Source organism: Panthera onca, chromosome F2, assembly GCF_046562875.1.
Source record: "Panthera onca isolate mPanOnc1 chromosome F2, mPanOnc1 haplotype 2, whole genome shotgun sequence".
Classification (NCBI taxonomy): Eukaryota; Metazoa; Chordata; class Mammalia; order Carnivora; family Felidae; genus Panthera; species Panthera onca.
Window position 1 is genome coordinate 53,233,182 of NC_138356.1, and position 23,067 is coordinate 53,256,248.

The 23,067-nt window shown below is 36.9% G+C and overlaps 1 protein-coding gene across 1 annotated transcript in view; it reads right to left on the reverse strand.

Annotated features, from left to right (window-relative positions):
• Nucleotides 1–23,067, reverse strand: part of RSPO2 (R-spondin 2) — a 170,103-nt gene that overhangs the window by 38,662 nt on the left and 108,374 nt on the right. The window contains exons 4-5 of the mRNA XM_060611154.3: nucleotides 20,524–20,667; nucleotides 18,614–18,802 (exon numbers count right to left, since the gene is read on the reverse strand). Of these exons, the coding sequence (XP_060467137.1) occupies nucleotides 18,614–18,802; nucleotides 20,524–20,667 (333 nt within the window). The remainder of the gene's footprint in view (nucleotides 1–18,613; nucleotides 18,803–20,523; nucleotides 20,668–23,067) is intronic.

A 23,067-nucleotide genomic window follows, 5' to 3' on the forward strand; every position in this document is an offset into this window, starting at 1 on the left:
GGTTAAAAATTGGGTGGCTCACCTGATTGTGGCTATAGAAATGTGAAAAGTATTTGGAAGCTAAACATGAAGCATAGGTTCAGGAAAAAGGAGTCCCTCCCCAGAGGCATATAACCTCTGAAGAGACAGGTGACAGATGTGCCTACAGACCAAAATAAAATAAAGAGCTGGCCAGCCAAGCTGAGAAGGAATTTAAACACAACAAAAGCACATGTTAGCACATGTTGGTGCCAAATGTATCCTGCATTCCCTGAGAGTAAAGAATTTTGATGAACTGAGGCAGTAAGTCACGGAACTGAAATGAGAAACTTCCAATCGTTTACCTCTGACTTCCTACCACAAACGCTGCCCACATTTTGCCACAGCACAGGCTGACACTGGACTATGGCAACAGGTTTGAGATTTTGCTCATATTGTGTTTTTAGTGAACAGGGGCAAAGAAAAAGCCTTGAATCAACTCAAAATACATATTGAATGTCTCTCAAAGGGTGAAGGCAGTTCTCAGGAAAGCTCAATACAAGATGTCTGCAGAAGATGAGGAATAGGGTCACGAAGAAAGGAAACACGTTTGTGAGCAAAACTAAGATTGTAACTCTGGCTTGTTATTAACTCTGGCCAAGCCTAAACAAACATTTTTTTTTCCTTCTAGTTATTATTGAGTCATATGGCCACCGGCAGGAACTGTTATCACTTCATTTTCTGCGAAATGTTTCAGAAACTTGAAACCTCCCACACTTCCCCCATGTGAATACTCTGGATTTTTAAACAACCATGAAATGTTTGCTTCCAAAAATGAATACATTTGATGGCCTGGTAGTACAGCTGATCCATCACAAACTGTTTAGGGTGCAGGGCTAAGAAAGTTACTAAACCAAACGACACAATGATTAAGAAGTTACGTAGAACAGCAGTTTAAATTAAATTAGCATTCACATTGAGGCTGTCTCTGTGCCTTTGCCTTTGCTTTGCTGTTCAATCACTCAAATGGAGAACATTTGCAAGAGCACCACCTGAAACGCTGAAAGAAGTAGCATTTCAAAGATTTATTGTGATCTTGCGTTACTGATCCCCATGAAGCACCTGCCCAGCCATAGACAAACATGAGGCAAAAGACGCCAATACATTAACTGCCAAGTGTCTTGTCCACATTCTATTAATGTAACAAGAACCATCTAGAATCTCAATGTCCAGTGTGTGCTACAACCTTGCTAGTAAAATCAATCCTTGATATTTCTGTGGTTGTTGTACAAACACAATGCTGATTTTATTCAAGTGTTTTTCACTAAACAGTATCTGTCCTAAAAAAACAAAAAACCAAAACAAAAACAAAACTACAATTGCTTAATACCATCTTTGAACCAGAGACAACTGTAAGGAAGCAGTAATACCCACAGATCCAAACTGACATCCCGTAAGTCCACATGGAACACAGCTTCCTCAGTGTTTTAGTTTGTAGCCACCTGAGAACCTTTTGATTTTGCTATTGTAATATCTTCAATTTCATCTACAAACAATTTGAGAGAAATCTTGCCTTTTTGCCACGGTACTCACTAGAGAAGACTTTGTCCTGAATGGCTTTCCTGTTAGGCTAGTCTAACTCCTTCCTGCTTTTGGGACTAGTTCTTAAATTTTCACAGAGGTAGTCATTTCTGCTTAGCAGATAAGGTGTTGGATTTTGCCTAAAAGGAACTTGAAATGTAAAACACCAGGTTTCACAGCTTCAGAGAAGTGTGTGTGTATTGTAAATGCAAATGATTTCTACAAAGTTCTAATCCTGTTATCAATCCCTTGAGATACACACCCTTACCCTTTCATCTCTCCCCTGGCTGTGGTTCTACATTTTTATTGCATGTTTTAAAAAAGAAAAACACTAGTAAATATACTCTAGGTTCTGGTTTAGGAGCCTCAGGAGAGGACACTGAGGTGTGGATTTGAGCAGTTTTCTAATTAAAAACTCAGATGGTCTGTTTCTCTCAGAAAAGCTTCAACTCTCAGTCTCTACACTTTGGATGCTTTGCTCATAGCATCTTGGCCCAAGGCCATTCAGGATTTGCCTCAACAAACCCCTTCCTGAAGTAGGGTCTAGCAAGCAATGGAGAGTCAGGATACCAAATAAAAAGGAGCCTGTATACCTTAAGTAGGTGCAATTCTTATTAAAAAAAAAAAATCAGGCTTCCAGTTATGGATTGAATAAGTCCCAGAAATAAAAACATGGCATAAAGAATATAGTCAATGATACTGTAATAGTACAGTGTGGTGACAGTCGATAGCTACATCTGTGGCCAGCACAGCATAATGTATAAGCTTGATCAAGCACTATATTGTACACCTGAAACTAATGTAACATTGTGTGTCAACTACACTCAAACAAGTTTAAAAAATCTTAAAGGACCTGGAAATCTGAAGAAACAAGCACAATTTTGAAAGACCATTTGATGCATAGAAAACACAATTTGAAAAGCTTTGACAAACAAATGAAATGAGGAAGAATCAAATACATGAACTTTTTTAGCCATTGATGCAACAAATCACAACTCCTTTCTGATAAAGTTTTTTTTTTTTTTTTTAAACCTTAATATGCCTCCTTGAAGAGTTTCTCAAGCAACTGGCATCGACACTTTTTTATGGTGTCTGTGTTCCCTGCCTTTGGCATGTGGTTCTTGCTTTAATGTCAGCAGCTTTTAAACTTTTTCAGATCTTAAATCACTTCACTCATCATGGCTAATGTTTTGTAAAATACCCATTATAATGAAAAACCATCCGTCTTAGCAGAAAGTGCCTATTTTATCAGTTCCTCTCAAGACTATGGATCAGGGAATCCTTATAGCAAGAAGACAGCAATTATATCCAAACCCTGGAATGACTATGTGCAACTCATCTGGGGCTATGACATAGGTCACAGTCAGAATCCAAAAAGGAAGCTGAGAACAGAGCTGTTGGAAGCCACTCTCCCACATTCTTTATCTAGAAATTATCTTCTGTGATAGCCTTACTCTAAATCAATCTGCATAAAAGTCTAGGAACTGGGATGTACAAAAGCTTTGCCAGATCCTTGGTCTAGATGTTGCTGACATAATCTAACAGCTCCAATAGCCTAAAAAGTGAACACACACACACACACACGCATCATAACAAGTAGATTCTGAAGTCATTTATGCAAAGGTAATTTCTACACACTGTAAATAATAAATGCAAACTATTTTTATTTTGTGTTTTGGGGCTTCAGCTGTAAAATCCATTAAGATAGCCCTTTGACAGATCTTTCATGGATTACTGAAAATGTAAAACACCGTTAAATTTACATCATCATAGATACCACTCTGACAAATGTTCGTTTCCAGTGGATATGGGAGTCAGAACACGAATAAATCTAACCAGTGAGAAATTGGCATTTTGTTGAACCCATCCTGTTCACAGTTAGCAAGATTCAGTAATGCTGTAATTCTAAAGCAGTCCTTGACTGAACACTCTATAAACAATGCAGTAAAGAACTCTTTGTAGTTAGTGACTAATAATTCTGGTAAGTTGTGCCTACTAAAAACTGACCAGGGAGAAAACACAAAAAAGAAAACGCACTTGAATCCAGTTACATAAAGGCACAACACACAGGATTTTGAAGAAATAGAACAGATATAACTTTCTCCCAGGGCCACAGAACTGCCTTCATTCATCTGCCACCAGCTTTCTGACTTTGATTAAACTGTCGCCATCTGTAAGAGTTTTAGAGTAGGGAAGTTTGTACCAGCCTTGAGAGGTCAAAATTCTACAGTAACTTCAGGGAACAACTCAAAGCAGAAAACAGACAGAATAATCTCTAAGTGTCCCCAGAATAGCCCAGTCTCCTCAAGAACTGTCCAGAGTGGAAATTATCTTCTGATAATTCAAAGATATTATGTCAGTTCATGGTTACTGACTAAAAGTGGGAGGTCTCTTCCAATTCCGGATCCGGTTTTAAAGTGCTGCTGACAGAAGCCTGCTGGCCTCCTATATGAGGAGGGGAAAGTGCACTGACCGAGCAGTTAAAGGTCTTACTTCAGCCGATGTGAACATTCTGAACACCCTGTGCAGTACCATGACCTAATGCCCAAATCTCTTGAAATTCTGGCATCATAGTATTCTCCTAAGAGGTACACTGTTATTATAATTATATAAAATTTCAGGAAGTTCAGTTTCCTCTACTCAAGTATCAGAAATTAAGATGTAAATTTGAGCATTTTTGGACTCTAATATTCTTTGACTCCTGTACAGTATTAGATTTTCAACCTGAAATAACACTAGGAAGTACAAGTTTAAAATTCAGTTTTTCCTTTGTCGATAAAATGAAACAATATTTTGTACTTAAAATACTAAAATCTTTCTTGCCCTATCCCATCCCCAGAAAAATCCAGACAATAGGACACAAAAGTTTTTCTTCTGGTCAACAGAAACTATGTATTGTTGTTTTCTAGTTCATGGATGAAGGTAGTTTTGGCTAATAGCAAATTCCAATTCTGCTGCTATTACAAGGAACAGATGCTGAAACTTAAAGGGTTTGAATGCCTGGAAAAGCTAGTTTTGAAACAAAGGTATAAATGAACTTAAATTGTGGTTGCTTTTTGTATTTGAGCTATCTTTGTTTCTTACTGGGCTTCTCTCTCCAGGAGCGGACAAATGCACTAATTTTCTCAATATGGAAAATGCCAGCATTAAAGCCAAATCAAGTCGGGTTTAACATAATTACACTAGATTTCATCAAAGCAACTTGGCACTCATCAAAATTCAATCCCAGTTAGCTGATGAGATTTCATCAGGCTGCTTAAGAAACAGGGAAATAAACAAAAGTGGAGAGACAATGAAAACAAGGTAACAACTGTCAAACAAAATGCTGAGCACAACATTGAACATTTCCCTAAATGTGGTGCTGAAACCACTAATTCTCATCCCCGTCTCCCCTAACTCACTCTCTCTCTCTGTCACACACACACACAGACACACTCATGAGCAAATGTTTATGAAGGGACTAAGTGACCACAAATTTTGAATTTTCAATCATCTTTAATTACACATTCATTGCAGAATACGGATTGTGGAATCATTTCTTACTAAGCACTAAAAGTTACACAAAACATGGGCAATTTGAAAGCTGTATGTTTTTAAGTTTTAAAATATGGGTGCTTAAGAGGTCACCACCCATGTTTGAACTCCATAAGCAAGTTCTTAATAAATGTAAGCTATTATAAAAGGAATGGTTCAAATTAGGCTACTACCCATGTTACAGTTTTGCAACTAGATATGCTCACATGTCATCCACCTGGTGGAAAATTTCATGTGGTGGTTCTTGGGATATACAAGTCTTATGTTTCTGAGAAAGGAGAGGCAAACTTGTAATGGCAATACCAAGTGCATTGCTTCAAACAGAAGCGAGCCAAATAACTCTTAATTCAAAGCATGTTAGATTACTGTATTAGGTCAGTCTGTGCGCTTCAAGTTGACAATTATACCAAATGGAGGAAGATCTGAAATGCAACAGACACTTGACATTTGAGGCAGAAATTACTTTAAATTACTCAAGTTAGCAATACCACTCTCAACATGAAAATACAAGAATACTACAAGAAATTTTTGCATACATGTAAGGCAGAGGCATATGGTTTCCTTCTCCGGGTTTTGACATAAAATGAAAGAAAGAGAGAGTGCAAAAAGGATGCAAGTCTATATAATATACATCTTCCAAGGATTAGCATTTAGTTTTAGTTTTAGCATTTAGTTTTAGCATTTTAGTTTTAGCATTTAGTTTTACCATTTCATTAGAGGGTCATTTACTTTAGAATTTTCAAGAAAGAGGTAGTTTAGAAAGTAGACTCTTCTATACAGAGGTATTTTGGAAAATAAACTTCATATCAGCCAAAGTCTGTTACACATTTTCTAGAAGTCCAAGATAACAATCAAAGACTTATTACTAATTCAAGTTTCTAATTATGGTTATTATCCTGGACTAGACATTGTAATAACTAAAGGTAAGACTACATCAGTGACTAAACGTGACCACAGAATCGTATTGCTGAAAATGAGCAGTTAAGATGTGAGACCTGCCCGAAATTTCTCCTAGAAACAAGAGAATAACTACGGAATAAAATGGTAAAGAGGCAGCTCAAGATGAAATAAATTTGGGCTTGGAGCAGATCATGTGCTTGTCCAGCTTATACCATTTTTAACTGTATATAATTTGTATGTTCAAATGAAAAATTATAAATTCTAGAGTGGCTTTTTTGTTTTTATTGGACCATCACTGCATCTTGCAGTGTACTCCTGCAAATAGTTGATACGTTGTTGAATTCAGTCCATCCTAAGTGTTATACTACTATTCCAAGGGGAAAGATTGCAAAAATGTAAGGCCAGTCACCATGGAGGATATATATGTGATAACATGAACAAACCTAGTGGTATTACCTCTGAGGAATGCCCAGAGATTCCTGAGGGTTGAAAGGTAAGGCTGTGTGGAAGAAAGAGCTCCAAGTGTGATGCCTAAGCAAGAACCAAGCTTTGCCTTTAGCATCTACTATGACCCTGCACCTTGGCTTCAAACACGTAAAGGAAAGAATATAAATGAGTGCATCTGTAAAGTTTTGTTTTATAGAAAGATATGCTCTTTTTACAAAGGAAAATCCATGCTGAACCTCCAAAATAAAGAAAAAAGTAGCTACTATCATTCAACCAGGGTTGAGAGACCATATCACTAACCTGCTAGGCCTCCTTGCAAGCTGTAAGAAAAAACCATATATGGTTGATCCTTGAACAACATGGGTTTGAATTGCACCAGTCCACTTATGTGAGGATTTCTAAAGATAAATACAGTATAGCCCTGTACATGTATTTTCTCATCCTTATGATTTTCTGAACATTTTTTCTGCAGCTTACTTGGTTGTAAAAATACAGTATAAAATACATATAACATACAAAATATGTATAAATTGACTGTTAACAGTAAGGCCTTCCAGTCAACAGTAGGCTACTGGTAGTTAAGTTTTTGGGGAGTTGGAAGTTAAACATGGAGTTTTGACTATGTGAATGGTCAGTGCCTCCAACCCCTGCACTGTTCAGGGGTCAACTGCCCCATTCTATCCTGTACAGAATGTAATTTGAGCACTCTTGAATCCAGGTCTAGAGCTTCCTTCCCTTCTATAGGTTTCCTCAAGATTATTGTTATAAATAGGTTTAAGAAAATGAATTTCCAAAACGAAAATGTCTTTAGGTACAGTGAGGCAACACACATCACTGAATTTGTTGAACATCTGTACCTGTGTTCCTAACCTTGGGCTCATTACTTTCTTATGCCTTGAGTGGCTGGTTGTTATAAACTACTTATCATATGTTATGCCTATGCTTTAATTCCTTTTTGAATATTCACTTACCCAACTTGCAGTTTATAATCACCACAAATGGACAGAGACTTTCTCTTCCCTGTGAGAATTATTCAAGCAGTCTCAAATTCTTCTGGCACTGTTCAATCCAGGAGGTCTAATTTGGTAACTTACTGGTTTTGAAGTATCTGTTGAGCTCATTCCTTCTCCTTATTTCTACACCTTTTGCCCAAATTTTTCCCTTTTGCTTCCTAATACATGGACTGTTTCAACAGATTCTTCGTGTTTATATAAATGGTAACCTATATACTTTGCATTTTGTCAGACTTTTGCTCACTCTCTTTCCCGCTTCACCCTCGACTCACTTTTATTTACTCAAATTGTCCCAGGATTACAGGTCTGTATTCTCAAGTATCACATCCTTAGCCAGCATTAACCTGTCCAAGTCATCCTACAACCTTCATCCTTTTCCACATTGGAGGCTTACTCTGTACTAGGGCCTATGCTCATCAGGATAATCAATGGCTGTCCCAGCCATTTTTAGAATTTAAGGTTTCCATTTTACACCTAGATTAGAGTAAGTACGTGAGGAACAAGTTCAGCTTAGAACATGCAGCCACGTCTGTCAGCTGGGATGTAAATTAACCTATACTCTTTCTGCCCATGAAAAACTGCGATCTTCTACATAAATAAAGGCTTCATGTAGAGGACACAGAAATAAAGATGAATGGATGGTGGAGAAACAGACCTGGGTGCAGGATTATTAAAACAAAATTAATAACAACCTATGTTTTTTGATCCTTGATTATTTTAAATGATGTTGTTTAAACCTCATAACAATCCTATGAAGCAGGATTATCTATTATCCCTATAATATAGATGCTGGAGCTGAGAGAGATTGAGTAAATTTCTCAGGTTTGCATACTTGCAAGCTGGTTGAGTAAAGGTCTGAGCCCTAATTTGTTTGAATGTAAAAAGAGATACAAATGTAGGGCCAAGAGCCTGGGTAACTGGGAGGCTAGAGGTGCTTTTGGAGGTTTTTTTTAATGTTTATTTATTTTTGAGAGAGAGAGAGAGAGAGAGAGAGAGAAAGCAAGGGAGGTGCAGAGAGAGACAGACAGACAGAGAGGGAGACACGGAATCCTAAATAGGCTCCAGGCTCCGAGCTGGCTGCACAGAGCCCGATGCAGGGCTCGAGCTCAGGAACAGTGAGATCATGACCTAAGCTGAAATCAGACGCTCAACCAACTGAGCCATCCAGGTACCCCTAGAGATGTCTTTAGAAAGGATGATCATCCCAGGAGAAATAAGGTTTTGGAAAGACAACAAGGTATGTTTTAGCTACACTTGTATTGACATGCTGGGAAGATATCTAGGGAAAGATGCCCATCAAGAGCCCAAACAGTGAGGTTGGGACTCAAATGGGAGAAGATTTCACATCTGAATGATAGCCAAAGCCATGAGATGGGGAGAAATTAAAGGAAAATAAAGAGACAAGAGTAAGCCAGTCATGGGAAGAATGGTAAATATAGAATTAATAGAATTACACCAAAGTGTAGAATCATAAAATCCATTTGCATATGTACCAATTTACTCCTTACAATGATCCTGTGACATATCCCCATTTCATATAAGACAAAGCTTTGGGAAATTAAGTAATTTAACCAATGTCATTCAACAAGTGATGAAAACCAGGACACATCAAATTTAAAACTCTTCCAGCATTTTTCCATACTGTTTTTCCCCCAATATACAGACTTCCACCATCACTGCAGGTATAAAATAGAAGCTAGATAACTACTTGTCAAAGACATCTAAGTGTGTGTTGGAAGATTGGAGGGAAAGGCAGGAGAAAGCCAAGAGCAGGATGGATTAAAGGATTAGAATTAGGGAGAATACAGGACACATTGCTTTCTATGCCACAAACACCACAAATTGATAACTGCACAGTTTTCTCCTGAACCTAGCATTTAACTCTGAATCCTTCTTAACCCAACACTTTGCACAGTTAGCAAATGACATTCTAGATAAAAGCACCTTAGATTATACATTTGAAATTGTGTCTTGTAGGAGCATTTTCATCTTTGAATAGTATTTAATGTGTATACTTTAAATTTTCAAAGTACTTCAAGCTGACTGGTAAAGGAAATCCATTAGAAGGTTAACATCATAAGCCAGAAAATAAAGAATAATACATCCAAGGGTCTTGGTAAATGGCAAATGGAAATAGCAGTTAGAAAGTAAATATAGTTCAGTTAGGGTGAATGCAAAATGTGCCTACATTTTTAAAAAATAAACTGCACTAATACAAACTAGGGAATGGCTTGGCTTAAAAAGTTGGCAGAAAAAGATAAGAGTCACAGTGGACCGCAAGTCAAAGCAAAATCCTTCACTCTTTAGAAAAGCAAGCATAACAGAAAAATGCATAAACATCAGAACCCATAAGTATTCTCTGTTAATTCTCTCAAACTCAGACTCTGCTTAACGCTCTGCCCCAAATTTGGGATGTGAAGTGTACTTAGTTACACTTCACAGACACCACCTCAACCACTTCTGTCTTCAACCAGCATTCTGTTAAAATACCTCCACAGTCAAGTACCCCATGGGTCTCCACTGTGTACTAGGTAAAATTAAAAACCCTGTCCTCTCCATAGAGGCACTTGGCAAACAGTATGCAACTTCTATTTTTGCTGTGAGCTTTTGTATTGCCACTGACAATCTCGGAGCTGCAGCCAGGTTCTTCTGCTCACCCTCTCTTGGACACAAGAGGCACACTTTGGCATCTACATCTTTCCCCACAATGGTCTCTCAGTCTAAAATAATCTCCTCCCCTTTTCAAATGTGTTTCCCATCTACCCCTTTTAATTATCATTTAAATTTGTTCTTCAAGGAGCATCTCCTGGCCACAACAGCCGAAAATATTTTCTGTAACACCAGAGCCTATAATGATACTTACCATTTACCAACTCCAAATTACACCAAAGTGTAGAATCATAAAATCTTTTATGATTTTGTAATGTGCTTTTACATTTTTATTATTATTATAATAATTTATTATTATTTTGCTTTTATTATTTTGTAATGTGCATTTTCTTCTTCCTTAAGGAGACTATAAACTCATCTGTTTGTATCACTTTCAATCTGCCTGTTTCTTTAGAACATAGGTATTAATAGATGTTTGAATATTGATTTAATGAACTTATAGGTATGAAAATGGAAAAATTTTCTCAAAAGAGAAATTAGAAGTCACCTTGCAACATATTTTAATGAAGTCAGTTACACTCAGTAAGAATTTACTCAAAATTTACGTAGTTCTCTCATACCAAATAGTTTTGACAGATTAAAATAACTGAAGGTCAGCCTTGGGGGGACGGACAAGGCCAAATTATTAGTGCAAGGCTTGAGATAATCACCAGAAATAACTCTACATCTAAATATGCATCTCCTGATCTTACTTAAGAACATTGTATTATATAGAATAGACACCACAGTTATGGTTATTGACAAGTACAAAAAGTAACTGACCCTCAATACAAATGCACATTTTCTGGATTCTCTTACACAAAGTTCTAGATGTATTCATTATTCACTAAAAGAACCTACTGAACAATTGTACTCAAATACAACTGATAAGTCAACAAATCTCAATTCCATATTGCCCAGGCCTCCAGTCAACTTTCATGGATTATACCTTCAGCTTACATTAAGGAATAAACACTCCCAAGTTGCCTTCTATCTTCTGAAAACACATGCTTGAGATATGGATATTGGTAAAGACATGGTCCACCATACTGTTCATTGCTCTGAATGTGATTCTTGATTTGAGAAATCTGTTTAGTGTTTGTCTCCCTATGGAACGGAAATGTTTTCTGTAATAATTATCATTAATTTCCTTAATTCTATGATGCAGGTCCCACCCCCCCCACACACAGGCACACACTTTCATGTGTCTGAAATTGGAATGAGTACTCATTTTTGTGTACATACATGTGTGCATATATGTATACATTCATATACATACATATGCATATATGTGTATATGTTTATGTATGTTATGTGAATATACACATATATGCATATATGTACATATACACCAACTTCTCCATTCAAAAACTTATTAAATTGATATTGTATTTTGTAATTTGTCATTTCTTTGAAATTAAGATAGAAAAAAACATATCTACCTTTCCCCTTTGCCTTGGATAGGTAACCCAAGGTCAAATTTTGGCTCAATTATTTCAACCAGTTGGTTGAAAATGTGAATACTGCATGTATTCATATAGTCTATTTTCTTTATCAGTCCTGAGCCTCTAAGTTTGTCCTAGTTCTGATGTTTAAATTTTGTTTTACCATGTCATTAAATATCTTTTCACATTAAGTTATTATTAAATCACTGGACTAATGAACATAAGGGCATAACATCAATTGTTCAATGTCTCTTGACTATACAAGTTCAAATATTTTACTCCTAGTTTCCAAAGTCCTCAAATAGAAGAAAATAATACTGACACACGGAAATAGTAGGTCCAAGTATTACATAAACAGGTCGATTGTAAAGCAAAACCTACTGCCTTTACATGTTTAGTTTAAATAAATGCTAATAACTTCTGCCACCCGAAACTTTTTGCCCCACTCTATTGCACAGAATAATTGTATCTTCTTAACCACTTCTGTATGATGACAACATGAGTCATTCTGAGATGTTAGTAAAACTCTGTCACTATTTCCATTAAAATGTTTTCTTTCTGCCTCCTGATCCTGGACGATATCCACCGCAGCAGCTCTAGGTCAGTCCAGTAGCTAGATACGCATTTACAGGAAATCTCAGTGAGCAAACCGCCTGCACCATTTTTATCAACACCATTTAAAGATCCTAGAGAGGTGTCTGATGAGGAAAGTAAGTTGTTCTAAGAAACCATGAGGGGATTTATACTTCAGGCTTCCTTATCTCCTAAGGAAGAAAAATAAAAACGTCCCCTAGAAGGGGGAAAAAATTTTTACCACTGACACCATGTGTGTCCTATTAAAGTTGTTTTTATTTTAGAGTGTTGTAAAAATTGCTTTATATATTTTACATTAAGATCAGAGTAGCTTACTGCTGTGTAAGACAAAGGCCCCTTTGGAATTTTTCTGTCCTTGCCTTCTCGCACATAGAACATCAGGCCTTTGGTGACATGTGTAGTTGAGAAATCCTTTTTACAAGTGCCCATAAAAGAGACTAGTACATGTTGCTCCTCACTGTAATTAAACAAGGCTAGGAGAGACCCCAGATGGGATGCTGTAGAGAACAGCACAAAGGTGGGGCATCTTTCACTCACTCACTCCCTGGCCCCCTCGGGCAGGCAAAGCTGGCACCAAGTCAGGCTCAATATGAAACTGGCAGAAGAGCTGGTCTCCTAGCCTTTCCTGCAGACTCCATGCTATCGGTGCTTTGCACACCCTCGGACTTTCATGTCTGTGTCCAAGACCGTACTTAGCTTTGTGTCTTGAGTTTTCATCATCCCCAAAGCATGGTGCATTAGAGCCCACTTTTCTGTTCCCCCATAGCCTTAGACCCTTACCATCAGAAATGTGACAATAAGCAAGTCTCAAAGAAATCACTGCTAAAACACGAAAACCTATCCACTTTCCAGGAAGCAAATTTAAAATACTAAAAAGTGATAGGGAAGGGAATAAAGAGCAAGGGGTCATGTCACAGGACACTACCTAAAGGCTCGTTGTTCAGACCACCGATGCAGGAATTATGGACACTTTAGCTACTAACAAAAATGCAGAAATGTTTAAAGACAGATGGACCTTTGTTAAATGTCAATTTTATATAATAATTTACATTAACATTTAAAAGGTGATGACTGTCCCAGTTTATAATCTCTCTAGAATAAACATCACAATTAGCTGCCATGTATCCAGAGTACCTGGGAAAGTGCACAATATGCCTAAGGTGACTAACACAAATCACTGATCTTAAAAGAAATATAGAAAGGTATTTAGCATAGCAAACATGGAGGCAACCAGAATGCTCTCTTCTTCATATCATAAATTCGGCACCTACATTCCTGACAACTCGGAAAGTTTCAGAAGAAAAGGTTTTTCTCTTCTCCTCTCTTCCAAACCAACTCTTGAGGTTGGCATGCATAAAGCAGACCACATAAATTGCAACTCAAATGTAAACAAAATGTAGAAAAATAAAGAACATATGTCTAAAGCATATTTTCTTGACCCTATCCTACTGCAAATGTGCTTATTTCCTGCTCTCAGTTTAATCCATCACAATCCACAACCATCTTTAGTTCAATTATCTAATACCTAGTGCACATGTTGCTGTCAGTTTATATACAGAAAACAAAGATTAGAGAGGTCTTATTACTGCTGCCTTTTAAAAAGTAGATGTTTGCAGAGATTGTTTCTGAGTCGCTAAAATAGTATTTTTTGTTTCCTATCAAGTTGAAAGCCACTTAAAAAAAAGATGAAGGTCAATTAATGTCTCATAAAAGGAATGAGTCATTTTCAAATTGAAATAGTATATAGTAGCAGGTTCTATATTTAAAGTTAGCACAATTCTGAGAAAATATGATGAGGGCTTAAGAAATGCATCATAATGTACTAATAACTGCTGCACAGTGAGTAGAGGCAGCCACAAGCCAAAGAGACAGACAGCTGTAAGTGTCTGTCAAAGCATTGCCTAAATTACTTTATCAAGTCTGATTGCTTCACTGGGTCAGAAAGAGCAAAGCCATGCTGGGCACAGAGCCCAAAATGCAGAGGTGGGACTCAAATCCCTAGACCTTCCCCCTGAAAGCAAGTAAGCCCAGGCGAGTGCTGAGCATGGCTCAACGCAAGGCAGCCTTAGAGGCTGGCCTCGAGGGTGACTCAAACACACTAAGATGAAAAGAACAATCTGGAAGTCACACTTTTCCCCCCAACAGAGGACCAATGATACTAAAATTAAAGAAGCGGGACTTTGTAGGTGTGGCTGAATCAAAGCAAAGCCAGTGGTTCAATACTCGGGCATTTATGAAATGACTCTTGGAGTATGCTTTACTATTTCAAGTTGGAAGATACTGGGAGGGGTTGGTAACCGCAGGGTGTCAGGTTTTTTTTAAAGTATTTGTAGAGCAAAACTAAGATGATGTGTTGGGATTGGGGGAGAAATAGTTTAGAGTTGGCTTCTTTGATAGACAACCATAGCTTTATCTTTGATTTTTATTGTAAGGAACAAGGAAAACTTGGGTTTCCCAGGCAGGAAGACATTAGTCCTAGTCCTGGACCTACCACTGGAAACTTGCCACGTATCACCGTGGACCAGTCAGAGCCTTCCTGGATTGCAGTTTCTTCCTCTTCCCCAATATGCTGCGGGAGAATCAAGGACATTCACAACCATTGTGTCAATAGCTAAAAAGATCCTTCCTTAGCTCTTCAGAAGATCTCCTTCATTCAGATCTCTGATCAAATGTTACTCCCTCCATTTCCCTAAATTCCCTATGTAAAATAGTACACTCCTATTCTCAATCTTTCACTAGTTCATTATCCTGCTTTGTATTTCTTGCTGGCCTCCATCTCCACGTGAAATTATGCATTCATCCACTTACTTCTTGATTGCCAAGATTCCCACTAGAAACAGTTCTGTGAAGACTCTGAGCAGTATCATGCCTAGGCAAGTGATTGGTACATAGCAGTGCTCAATAATACCTGATAAATTAACGTTAATTGTCAGGGGACCTTACAAAGTAACAAGGAGTGTCATACACACAGACAGAATATCTCAGGTTGAGGTTATGTTGGCCAGTCCTGAAGACTACAGTCACCCAAGTAACAGTTTCCCCTGTACATGAACATCTTTCAACTCTACACCTTAGCACCATGATTCTATTCTCCCATTTGTCATTTAAATATATGATAACAGAATGTTTGTATTTTTCTACTAACATATTATCTAATGCACAGGGTCATGACTTGAAATCCCTTCCATTTGAAGCTCCAGGCTGTATATTAATAGAATAAACTAGTCCCTACAGAATGGAGCAAGGAAAGTGAAGACAGATATCCACAATAAGTAGGCTCTTTCTTTTTAAGTAGACCTTTCTTTTTTGCACTTGTTTCCTACACTCATTGTTTTTTTTTTTGTTGTTGTTTTTTTTTGTTTTTTTTTTTTGTTTTGTTTTTTTTTTTTTTTTGCTCTCTGTTTACCTCTTTTTATCGTGGTCTTTTATGATCCCCTCTCTTTTTTTCCTCCAGCCTCCTGCTATCTTTGGTAAACCACAGGTCATAGGCAGATTTAGAGTCTTGCTTAGTCTTGGATAGTTGACTAGCCATGAGGAGGCAGGAGGAGGGCGAAAAGCTGCCAGATGTGGAAGGGTTTGGCAAATGCACACTATAGCTACTGGAAGACTGTTCAGTCCTTTAGGCATGAACAATGCTCTTGGACTTACATGACGACCGCAGACCTTGCCCATATCTGTTGGTGATTTGTCTTAGAATCATTGGATTTTAGAATTGGACTGGATCTTAGAAATTGCCCGCCCCAATACCCTCAATTTACAAATGAGGAAATAGAGGCCAAGAGAGGTTAAGTGACTTGCCAAGGGTCACAGAGTTAACGAGTTGACAGGGTGCAGAGACCCAGATCTTGTGATCGCTAGACCAGAATCCCAACGAATGAGTGTCAGAAAAGCCCCCAAAACTCAACTAATCAGAAAGAGAAGTTGGGGAATGAACACTGAATAACTTAACGTGCAAATCAATCCATGACTTAAGTTATTTCCAGGTATTCTTCCTTTCTTAAAAAAGGCAAATAAGCATGCAATAAGAAAAGTTATACTAAAACATTACATTTTTTTTTATCTTCTATCCATTTATGTTCTCATTTCTAATAGATCTCAGTGTAATATCTTATACACTTAGTGACTATTCCATTTTGCTGACCTCTAACTTCTGCCTTCCAGTAATCAAAAGCAGCTGATTTTAATGTGCCAGTGCTTTAGTGTGAAGGAGGTTAAGGCTGCATTTGTGTGCAATCAGGTTAAGATTGGCTCCAACAGGAGAGAAATCCATACATATGTTGAAAAGATCTGAAAAATGCCTGTATTCCCAACCTGATTACGACTTACATTTTTGCATGGTTTGTCAAAGCAGATCACTGAAATCAAGTCAAGATGTAAAATGGGATAAAGTGGTTTTCTTCTCCATTCTTCCATTAATGACCATGACCTGCTGAAAAAAGGAACTGTTCCCTCTCTCACCTGAGGCAAGGTGGGTTACTCCACTGGAAGTTATGCCAATTTTTATCAATTGGAGCTCAAGTTCCAAGACTAATTTTCTACTTTTCATTTCCTACATTTGTAAATAGAAGTTTTTTATTGGAGAGTAACCTTCAATTTCTATCAGCAGTTCTATTTTAGTTCTTTTTATGAAACATTAAACAGTAAAACAAATTCTAATACAACTTTTCAAACCTCCTAACTTTAAAGGTTAGATAATACTGAATTTATCAAACCAAAAATTTAGATACAGGGGTTAGAGTGATAGCTGCCCTCTCCTAATAAATAATGCTTGGTAAAACCTAAATAGGAAATTAAATCCAAGTTCATTACTGGTTCAGTGGTCAAAAAGAGATTATTAGCAGATGATACATAAATGTTTGTTTTGACATAATTTCAGCTACTGACACTGTCAGGTTATATTCTATTTAGTATTGCTGGAAGCAAAAGAAAATATATAAAAATGCCATAAACATTATAGGTTAACAATGTAGCTGTTATCTACAAAACTCTCAAGCCAGACCTGGGGTAGGTCAAAATCATTTCAGAGGGGAGGGGAATGTGCCGGCTCTTGTTACACATAAGCATGTTTGTTATAGGAGCATTTTCAGGTTAATTTTTGCTATTAACGTAAACCACAATTGGGGGGCCACGTTGCTGGAAGAGGGATGGTGGGGGGTAGTTACATAAACAATATACAACAAAGAAAGTCTTTATTTCCAATACCTGAATACATCGGGTTTGTTTTTAGGCACAAGGTTGCAGGTTAAATGCTCTCAGCTATCCAAGAAGTGCCTTATTAGTTTTGTAAGAAAATATTTTCTTTTATTTTGACTGAAAAATACTCAGTTGAACTGAACAAAACCATCCTTGTTAGTGAAAAGCAGACCCAAAAAAACTTTGTTTCGAAGCCCCAGTGAAGGAAAGCAAAACTAATTCAAGAGGAAAATCTGCCTTCCTAATAGTAGCTTCTGAATCTGGATCTAATAGTTCTCAAAAGCCGACTGGAGTCTTCAAGTCTTAAAAGTTTTGTCTTCCTCCATGGATCATAAACCTCTCTACGAGGAAGCATAATAGGAATATAAATCCATTTAAGCAGATATATATTCTTTCTGGGCTACAGCTACAGGGCTGAAAAGCTATGTCCTAATAGCAAGAATGGAGGCAAACAAACGTTTTGATTATTTTCAAGGGCAGTTTTCCAAACACAACTTGCTTTTTTTTTTTTTTTTTTGCCTTTCTATTTTGTGCACTAGAAAAATCCCCACTTCATCTCTGGCAATGTAGCATCCGCTGGTGATAAAATAAATAGTAACAAGCGATTATGCTTTAAGAACCACAGTGACATCGCTAAAAACTGCATTTCAATGTACTGACTCAGCTTCAGCCAGCACCTGAGCTATGTATGCTTCTCCTAATTTGTAAATGGGCCTAATCCTGTTATTACAGAATAATTACTGCAAATCAGCACAATTACTACAAAGACATGAATAAACACACACATACCAGTAGCTGTTTTCGACAAATTATTATCCAAACAAAGGGAACCAGCTAATTGTGGTAACATTAAGACAACATTTATTCTTCCCAGTGTTTGGGCAAGTTTATTTTAAGTTGTCATCTTCAACTAGTAATGATGTAGATGATTTTACAGATTTCATAAACCCTCCTAATCTAGACTCTTCTCAACTGAAAGTTGGCCACTTCCCTCAGAGCAACATCTGCCAGGGCACATCAGCGCCCCCCCCCCCCCCACACACACACACATTGTAAAACTCTCATTTTAGAAAGCTCATTTGTCATGTACTCTTCCAAATCATTTTCAAGGGATCACAAAAGTGAAATATTCACTTTATATTCTTCACATTTTAAGAATTTGTCTCTTAGTAACTACAGGATACATTTTACCTTGTCACCAGTCATATTATTAGGTTTCCTCTATGGGGAGGGAGGATGGTTAGGGAGAAGAGAAGTCAGAGAGCACAGAGCCCACCATCGTTAATTCTCTAAACTCACCTCCCGGACAATGCCTCATGGCCATCTTACATCTCCTGGATTCAGCGATGGTTGGACATGGTATCGTGTCCTTTGCTGGCTTTTTAACAATTTGCCGTGTTCTGGTTTCCAGACCCCATTTAAATCCACATGTGCGATTATTTCTGCTACAAGCTCCCCATTCACTCCAATGACCAACTTCGCATCCTTCTAATAAAGAAAAAAAGAAAAAAAAATACAAACACAGGTAACAATTTGGTGTCCATTTGTTCCACTGCCAAACTTTATAGCTGTGTTTTCTCCACACCTCCTTCAGATAAATTATGTTTTACAGCCCACAAAGACCTGTATTCCCTTTTCAGACACTTTAATATTTTGGACCATAGGGTTACTCTCATCTACGTCAAGGAACTGCCACTTAAGTAATTTAAAGACTATTACTTTGTATTTATCTTATTTTTTAGAGGAATGCCATTGGTCCCTTCTAAAGATACTGAAATATAGAGTCTTTAACAGATTCAATAGCTAAAACCAAGAGAAGAAAAGCCTCTTTTCAAATTATGACAGAAGACAAAATTTTACAGGTTAATTCCAAATGCCCCCATGGCAACTCACAATTGTGACTTCCCCATCCCCTGGGATGAGGAATGAAAGGATAAAAATATGCAGAGTTAAACCTCCTCACCAAATTCACCATGCAAAAACCCCTTTGCACTAGCAGATGAGGACTCAGGCCCTGAGTCCACACACAATATTTTGGCATTTCAGATCTCAGCAGGCATAGTGGTTACACATAGATTTCTCAAAGCTATTTAAGAGTTTTTACTCAGGGAAGCACATAGGGCTCTATTTGTAATTTTTTATACTTAAGGATTTCATAAGAGTTTCCACTGAACATTTGTAATGGGTGTGGGTCTTGCCTCTCAAAAGGAAATTCAACATTCTGAATATTCTCTTCTGATGACTTTCTTTTTTTTTTTTAGGGTGTCACCTGTATGAACATATTAACCCCCACATAAACAAGAATATAAGTACACATTTCTTCAAAATCCTGTCATTTGAATGTGTTCTCTGCAAATCTTCAAATAGATCATTAGACTATTTCAACAATATTTCTGCAGAAAAAAAAGTTCTCATTTTTGAAGTCCCCATTTTAAGGGGATGCAAAGTCTCATTTAATACACAATTCTGTCATAAATCCTCTCACATGTATAACATGTCAAATAGAATCCAGGGTGGTGAGAAGGGGGTGTGATGGTAATGCCATTACACCTGGATGTTAGATTCGTTAGATTAGGCATTCATCAAAATGTAGGTACTCACAGATCTTTACATTCTAATCAGTTGTCTAAAAATAGCAGTGTTTTTCAAACACTCAAAAATTGTAACATTTTTAAAACATGTACTCCTAACTATTCATGAACAGTGTATATTAAGTTACACATTCTAGATATCTAAATTTAGTAAAAAGTAACATTGTTTTAATACACTTTCCAACATGCAGCAAATAATCCACAAAACATTTTGCACAAAATTTTTCTTTTCAACTTTTTAAATGGCTAAACAGGAAGCTCCATAATTAAGATACATTAAAAAGTGATAGAATAGTTCATGGTACTGCTTGAAATTTCGTTTTTTACAACTTCTAATATATGTGTTACAGATGATAAAAACATACCAGCATTTAAATAGTTGAACCTAGCCAATGTATGACTAGCAAATTTTGTAGGAAGATTTAATAGGACACTACCAATGTCACGATGCCTAAAAAAATTCAGCAAGGCAGCAAAGAACTTAAATAATTTTCAGTTCTAATTAACAAGAGAACCAATTTGTTTTTAGGTTAAATATATCCAGCATGCATAATTTTTTCAAGGAACAGGTGTTAAAATAAAAGTTGACGTTTGAAAGTTACATGAAAAACTACTCACCCACACATTCCATGGTTTCATCTAATGGTGCAAAACCATCTGGACATTCATCAAAGCAACGGCCTCTATGCAAATAAAAGCCTACTTTGCACTTGGTACAAAAGTCTTTGCTAAAGCAAGAATCACAGTTTTCTATTCTGCATCCTAAAAACAATTTTAAAGAGAAAAAGAAAATTTCAGTCAAAGAAATTTACTTGTTTTGCAAATAAAACTCACAAACTTACCGGTTAGCTCAATCGAAATTCTAGTGGTCAGAAAAATATGTGTTCAACTCATTTGTTTCCTAATGCCATCTCATTCTAAATCACTCCTACCTCTTCCAACAGCTCACCACATCAATAGGCTAAGAGAAAATTCCAGCCTAGGGCCCTAGGCAGCAAGCATAAGACCCTTCAGAAAATTTTGCAACTCCAAATGAGATTAAAACAAAGGATTAAAAAGAAAAAGAAAACACGCCCACTACAAATTGCATTGCTGCTGGGATTGAAATCTGTTCTGCTCTTCAAAAGACCTACAATGAAAAACACAATGGGAATACTCTAATCAGTATCTTCTGTTTTCAGGACAGTAAATTAAAATTCTCTTTAATGTTAGTCAGTGCTGACATTTACTTTCAGCAGAAGGTGTCTTAACTTGGAGGGATAGTATAGTCACTCTTTTTGAAAGCTTACAATGTGCCAAAGTCTTTACATGCATTTCCATTTAGTCTTTATAATAATCCTATAAGGTAAGCAGTACTATCCCTAGTTTGCAAAAAAAGGAACTTGAGATCAAGAGAAAGTCACACAGCTAATAGTGGCTGAGGTGATTCTGAAAGGCCCCCAAACTGATTGCCTTCTAAATCTGTATTCTTTTCTCTATAACGTGCTAACAGAATTTCTCTAGGAACAGTTTGTTAAAAAAGAAGTGCTTTTAGGTCTGCTATTTCTGGGTTTGAATCCCAGCTCTCCTCTTAGCAGCTCTGTGACTCTGGGCAAGTAACTACAGAGCTCTGAGTGTCTATTTCCTTCTGTATAAAACAGGGACACATCACTGACCTTACAAGACTATTATTGTAGAGATTTGTAATAGTATATGCAAATTGACTGGCTCATAATAGGCAGTCTGCACACAGAAGCAACAGATTAGAAACGTGTATGTTTTCCACTAAACCACACACATTTCAACAAAGTGTAAAAAGAACCAATTTATAGACTAGTATTCTAGGTCAGATTCCCTGGTAGACCGGTAACATCTGGACTGGAGATAATTGGCTTACACAGGTGAAAATAAATATACTCTGCTCTTCAAGGAGAGGAAAGAAGAGAAGGCTGGAGGACTGGTTAATTGAAAATTCAGGTTTTCAACAGATTATATAGTGCATTACTTGTAAGAGATTTGGTTGACGGCAACTGACAATATGTTAACCTCTAGGAAAACTCCATGGCATCACTTTTATTCATTTAACAAGCCTCTGAATGTCACTACTGTATTTGGTCCTTTAATAATTCAGAAAAGCTTTAAAATGTACAGTTGCTGCAAGCAAAGAGATAATGGAATAGAACATAGAACCAAAACAGGACATCACTGAATATTAAAATTTTGAAAATTGAGAAAGCAAAATGAGAAAACAGAATTTAAAGACTAAAAAATATTTTTTTGAAATAGACTACAGTTTAAATAATGAAAGTTTCTGGACCCATAAAAAGTAAATAGCAACCTTCACCTTTCAATCTTGGGTCTAACAGGCTTCATGCATTAAATGACCACCATGACGCATCTAAGTCTGTTCCTAAAATGTTTTAAATTTACAACTGGAAAACCAATGCGTAGAAGTCCATAGTCAAATTACACTATCACTCTTTGGGGGAGGATAGTGGGTAAAGAACAATTTGTCACCCCACAAAATATGCACTTGTAATCTTAAATGCTGTGACTTATATTTTAATAAAACTGTCATCTATAGCTGGTCAGTTGGTTCTTAATCATGACCAAAATACATTGTGTCCACAAATTGTTGGTTGTCTTGCTTTTTCAAAAAAGCAAGCAGCCCTTCCTATTAGCTGAATTATTTTTCAAAATAATTATAAACATTCCAAAGGATAAAATAGAACTAAAGGGTGAAGACAACAAAGCATTTATATTAAGAAGAGAAAAGAGAACTATACACTTCATAAATCTGCGGTTATCTACAAGGTCTGAGTTTTCTTTAAAACACGGATTATGCCAATAAGCTTTTTGGCCTAAAAGTTATAGCAGTAAGCATTTGGAAATAATTTTATAAGGTCCTCTGCCCATATTTACTCTTACTTGTAGCTCCCTTTCCTCATTTCATTCCATGCTCCTAATACCAGTTCACAGAATGTGGAATTTCTGAAATACCTATCATTCTATGTAAAAATACCTAAAGAAAATCTTGATTATTTGTCCTCAAATCTAAGGAGAATAAATATCTGATGCAAACTGTAGACTACTACAACCATGAAGCAGCACAGGGTGAATTATAAGCAGTGACTGAGAAAATCTCTGAGATCTATCAGTAAGTTAAAAAGGCCTGTTGCAGGA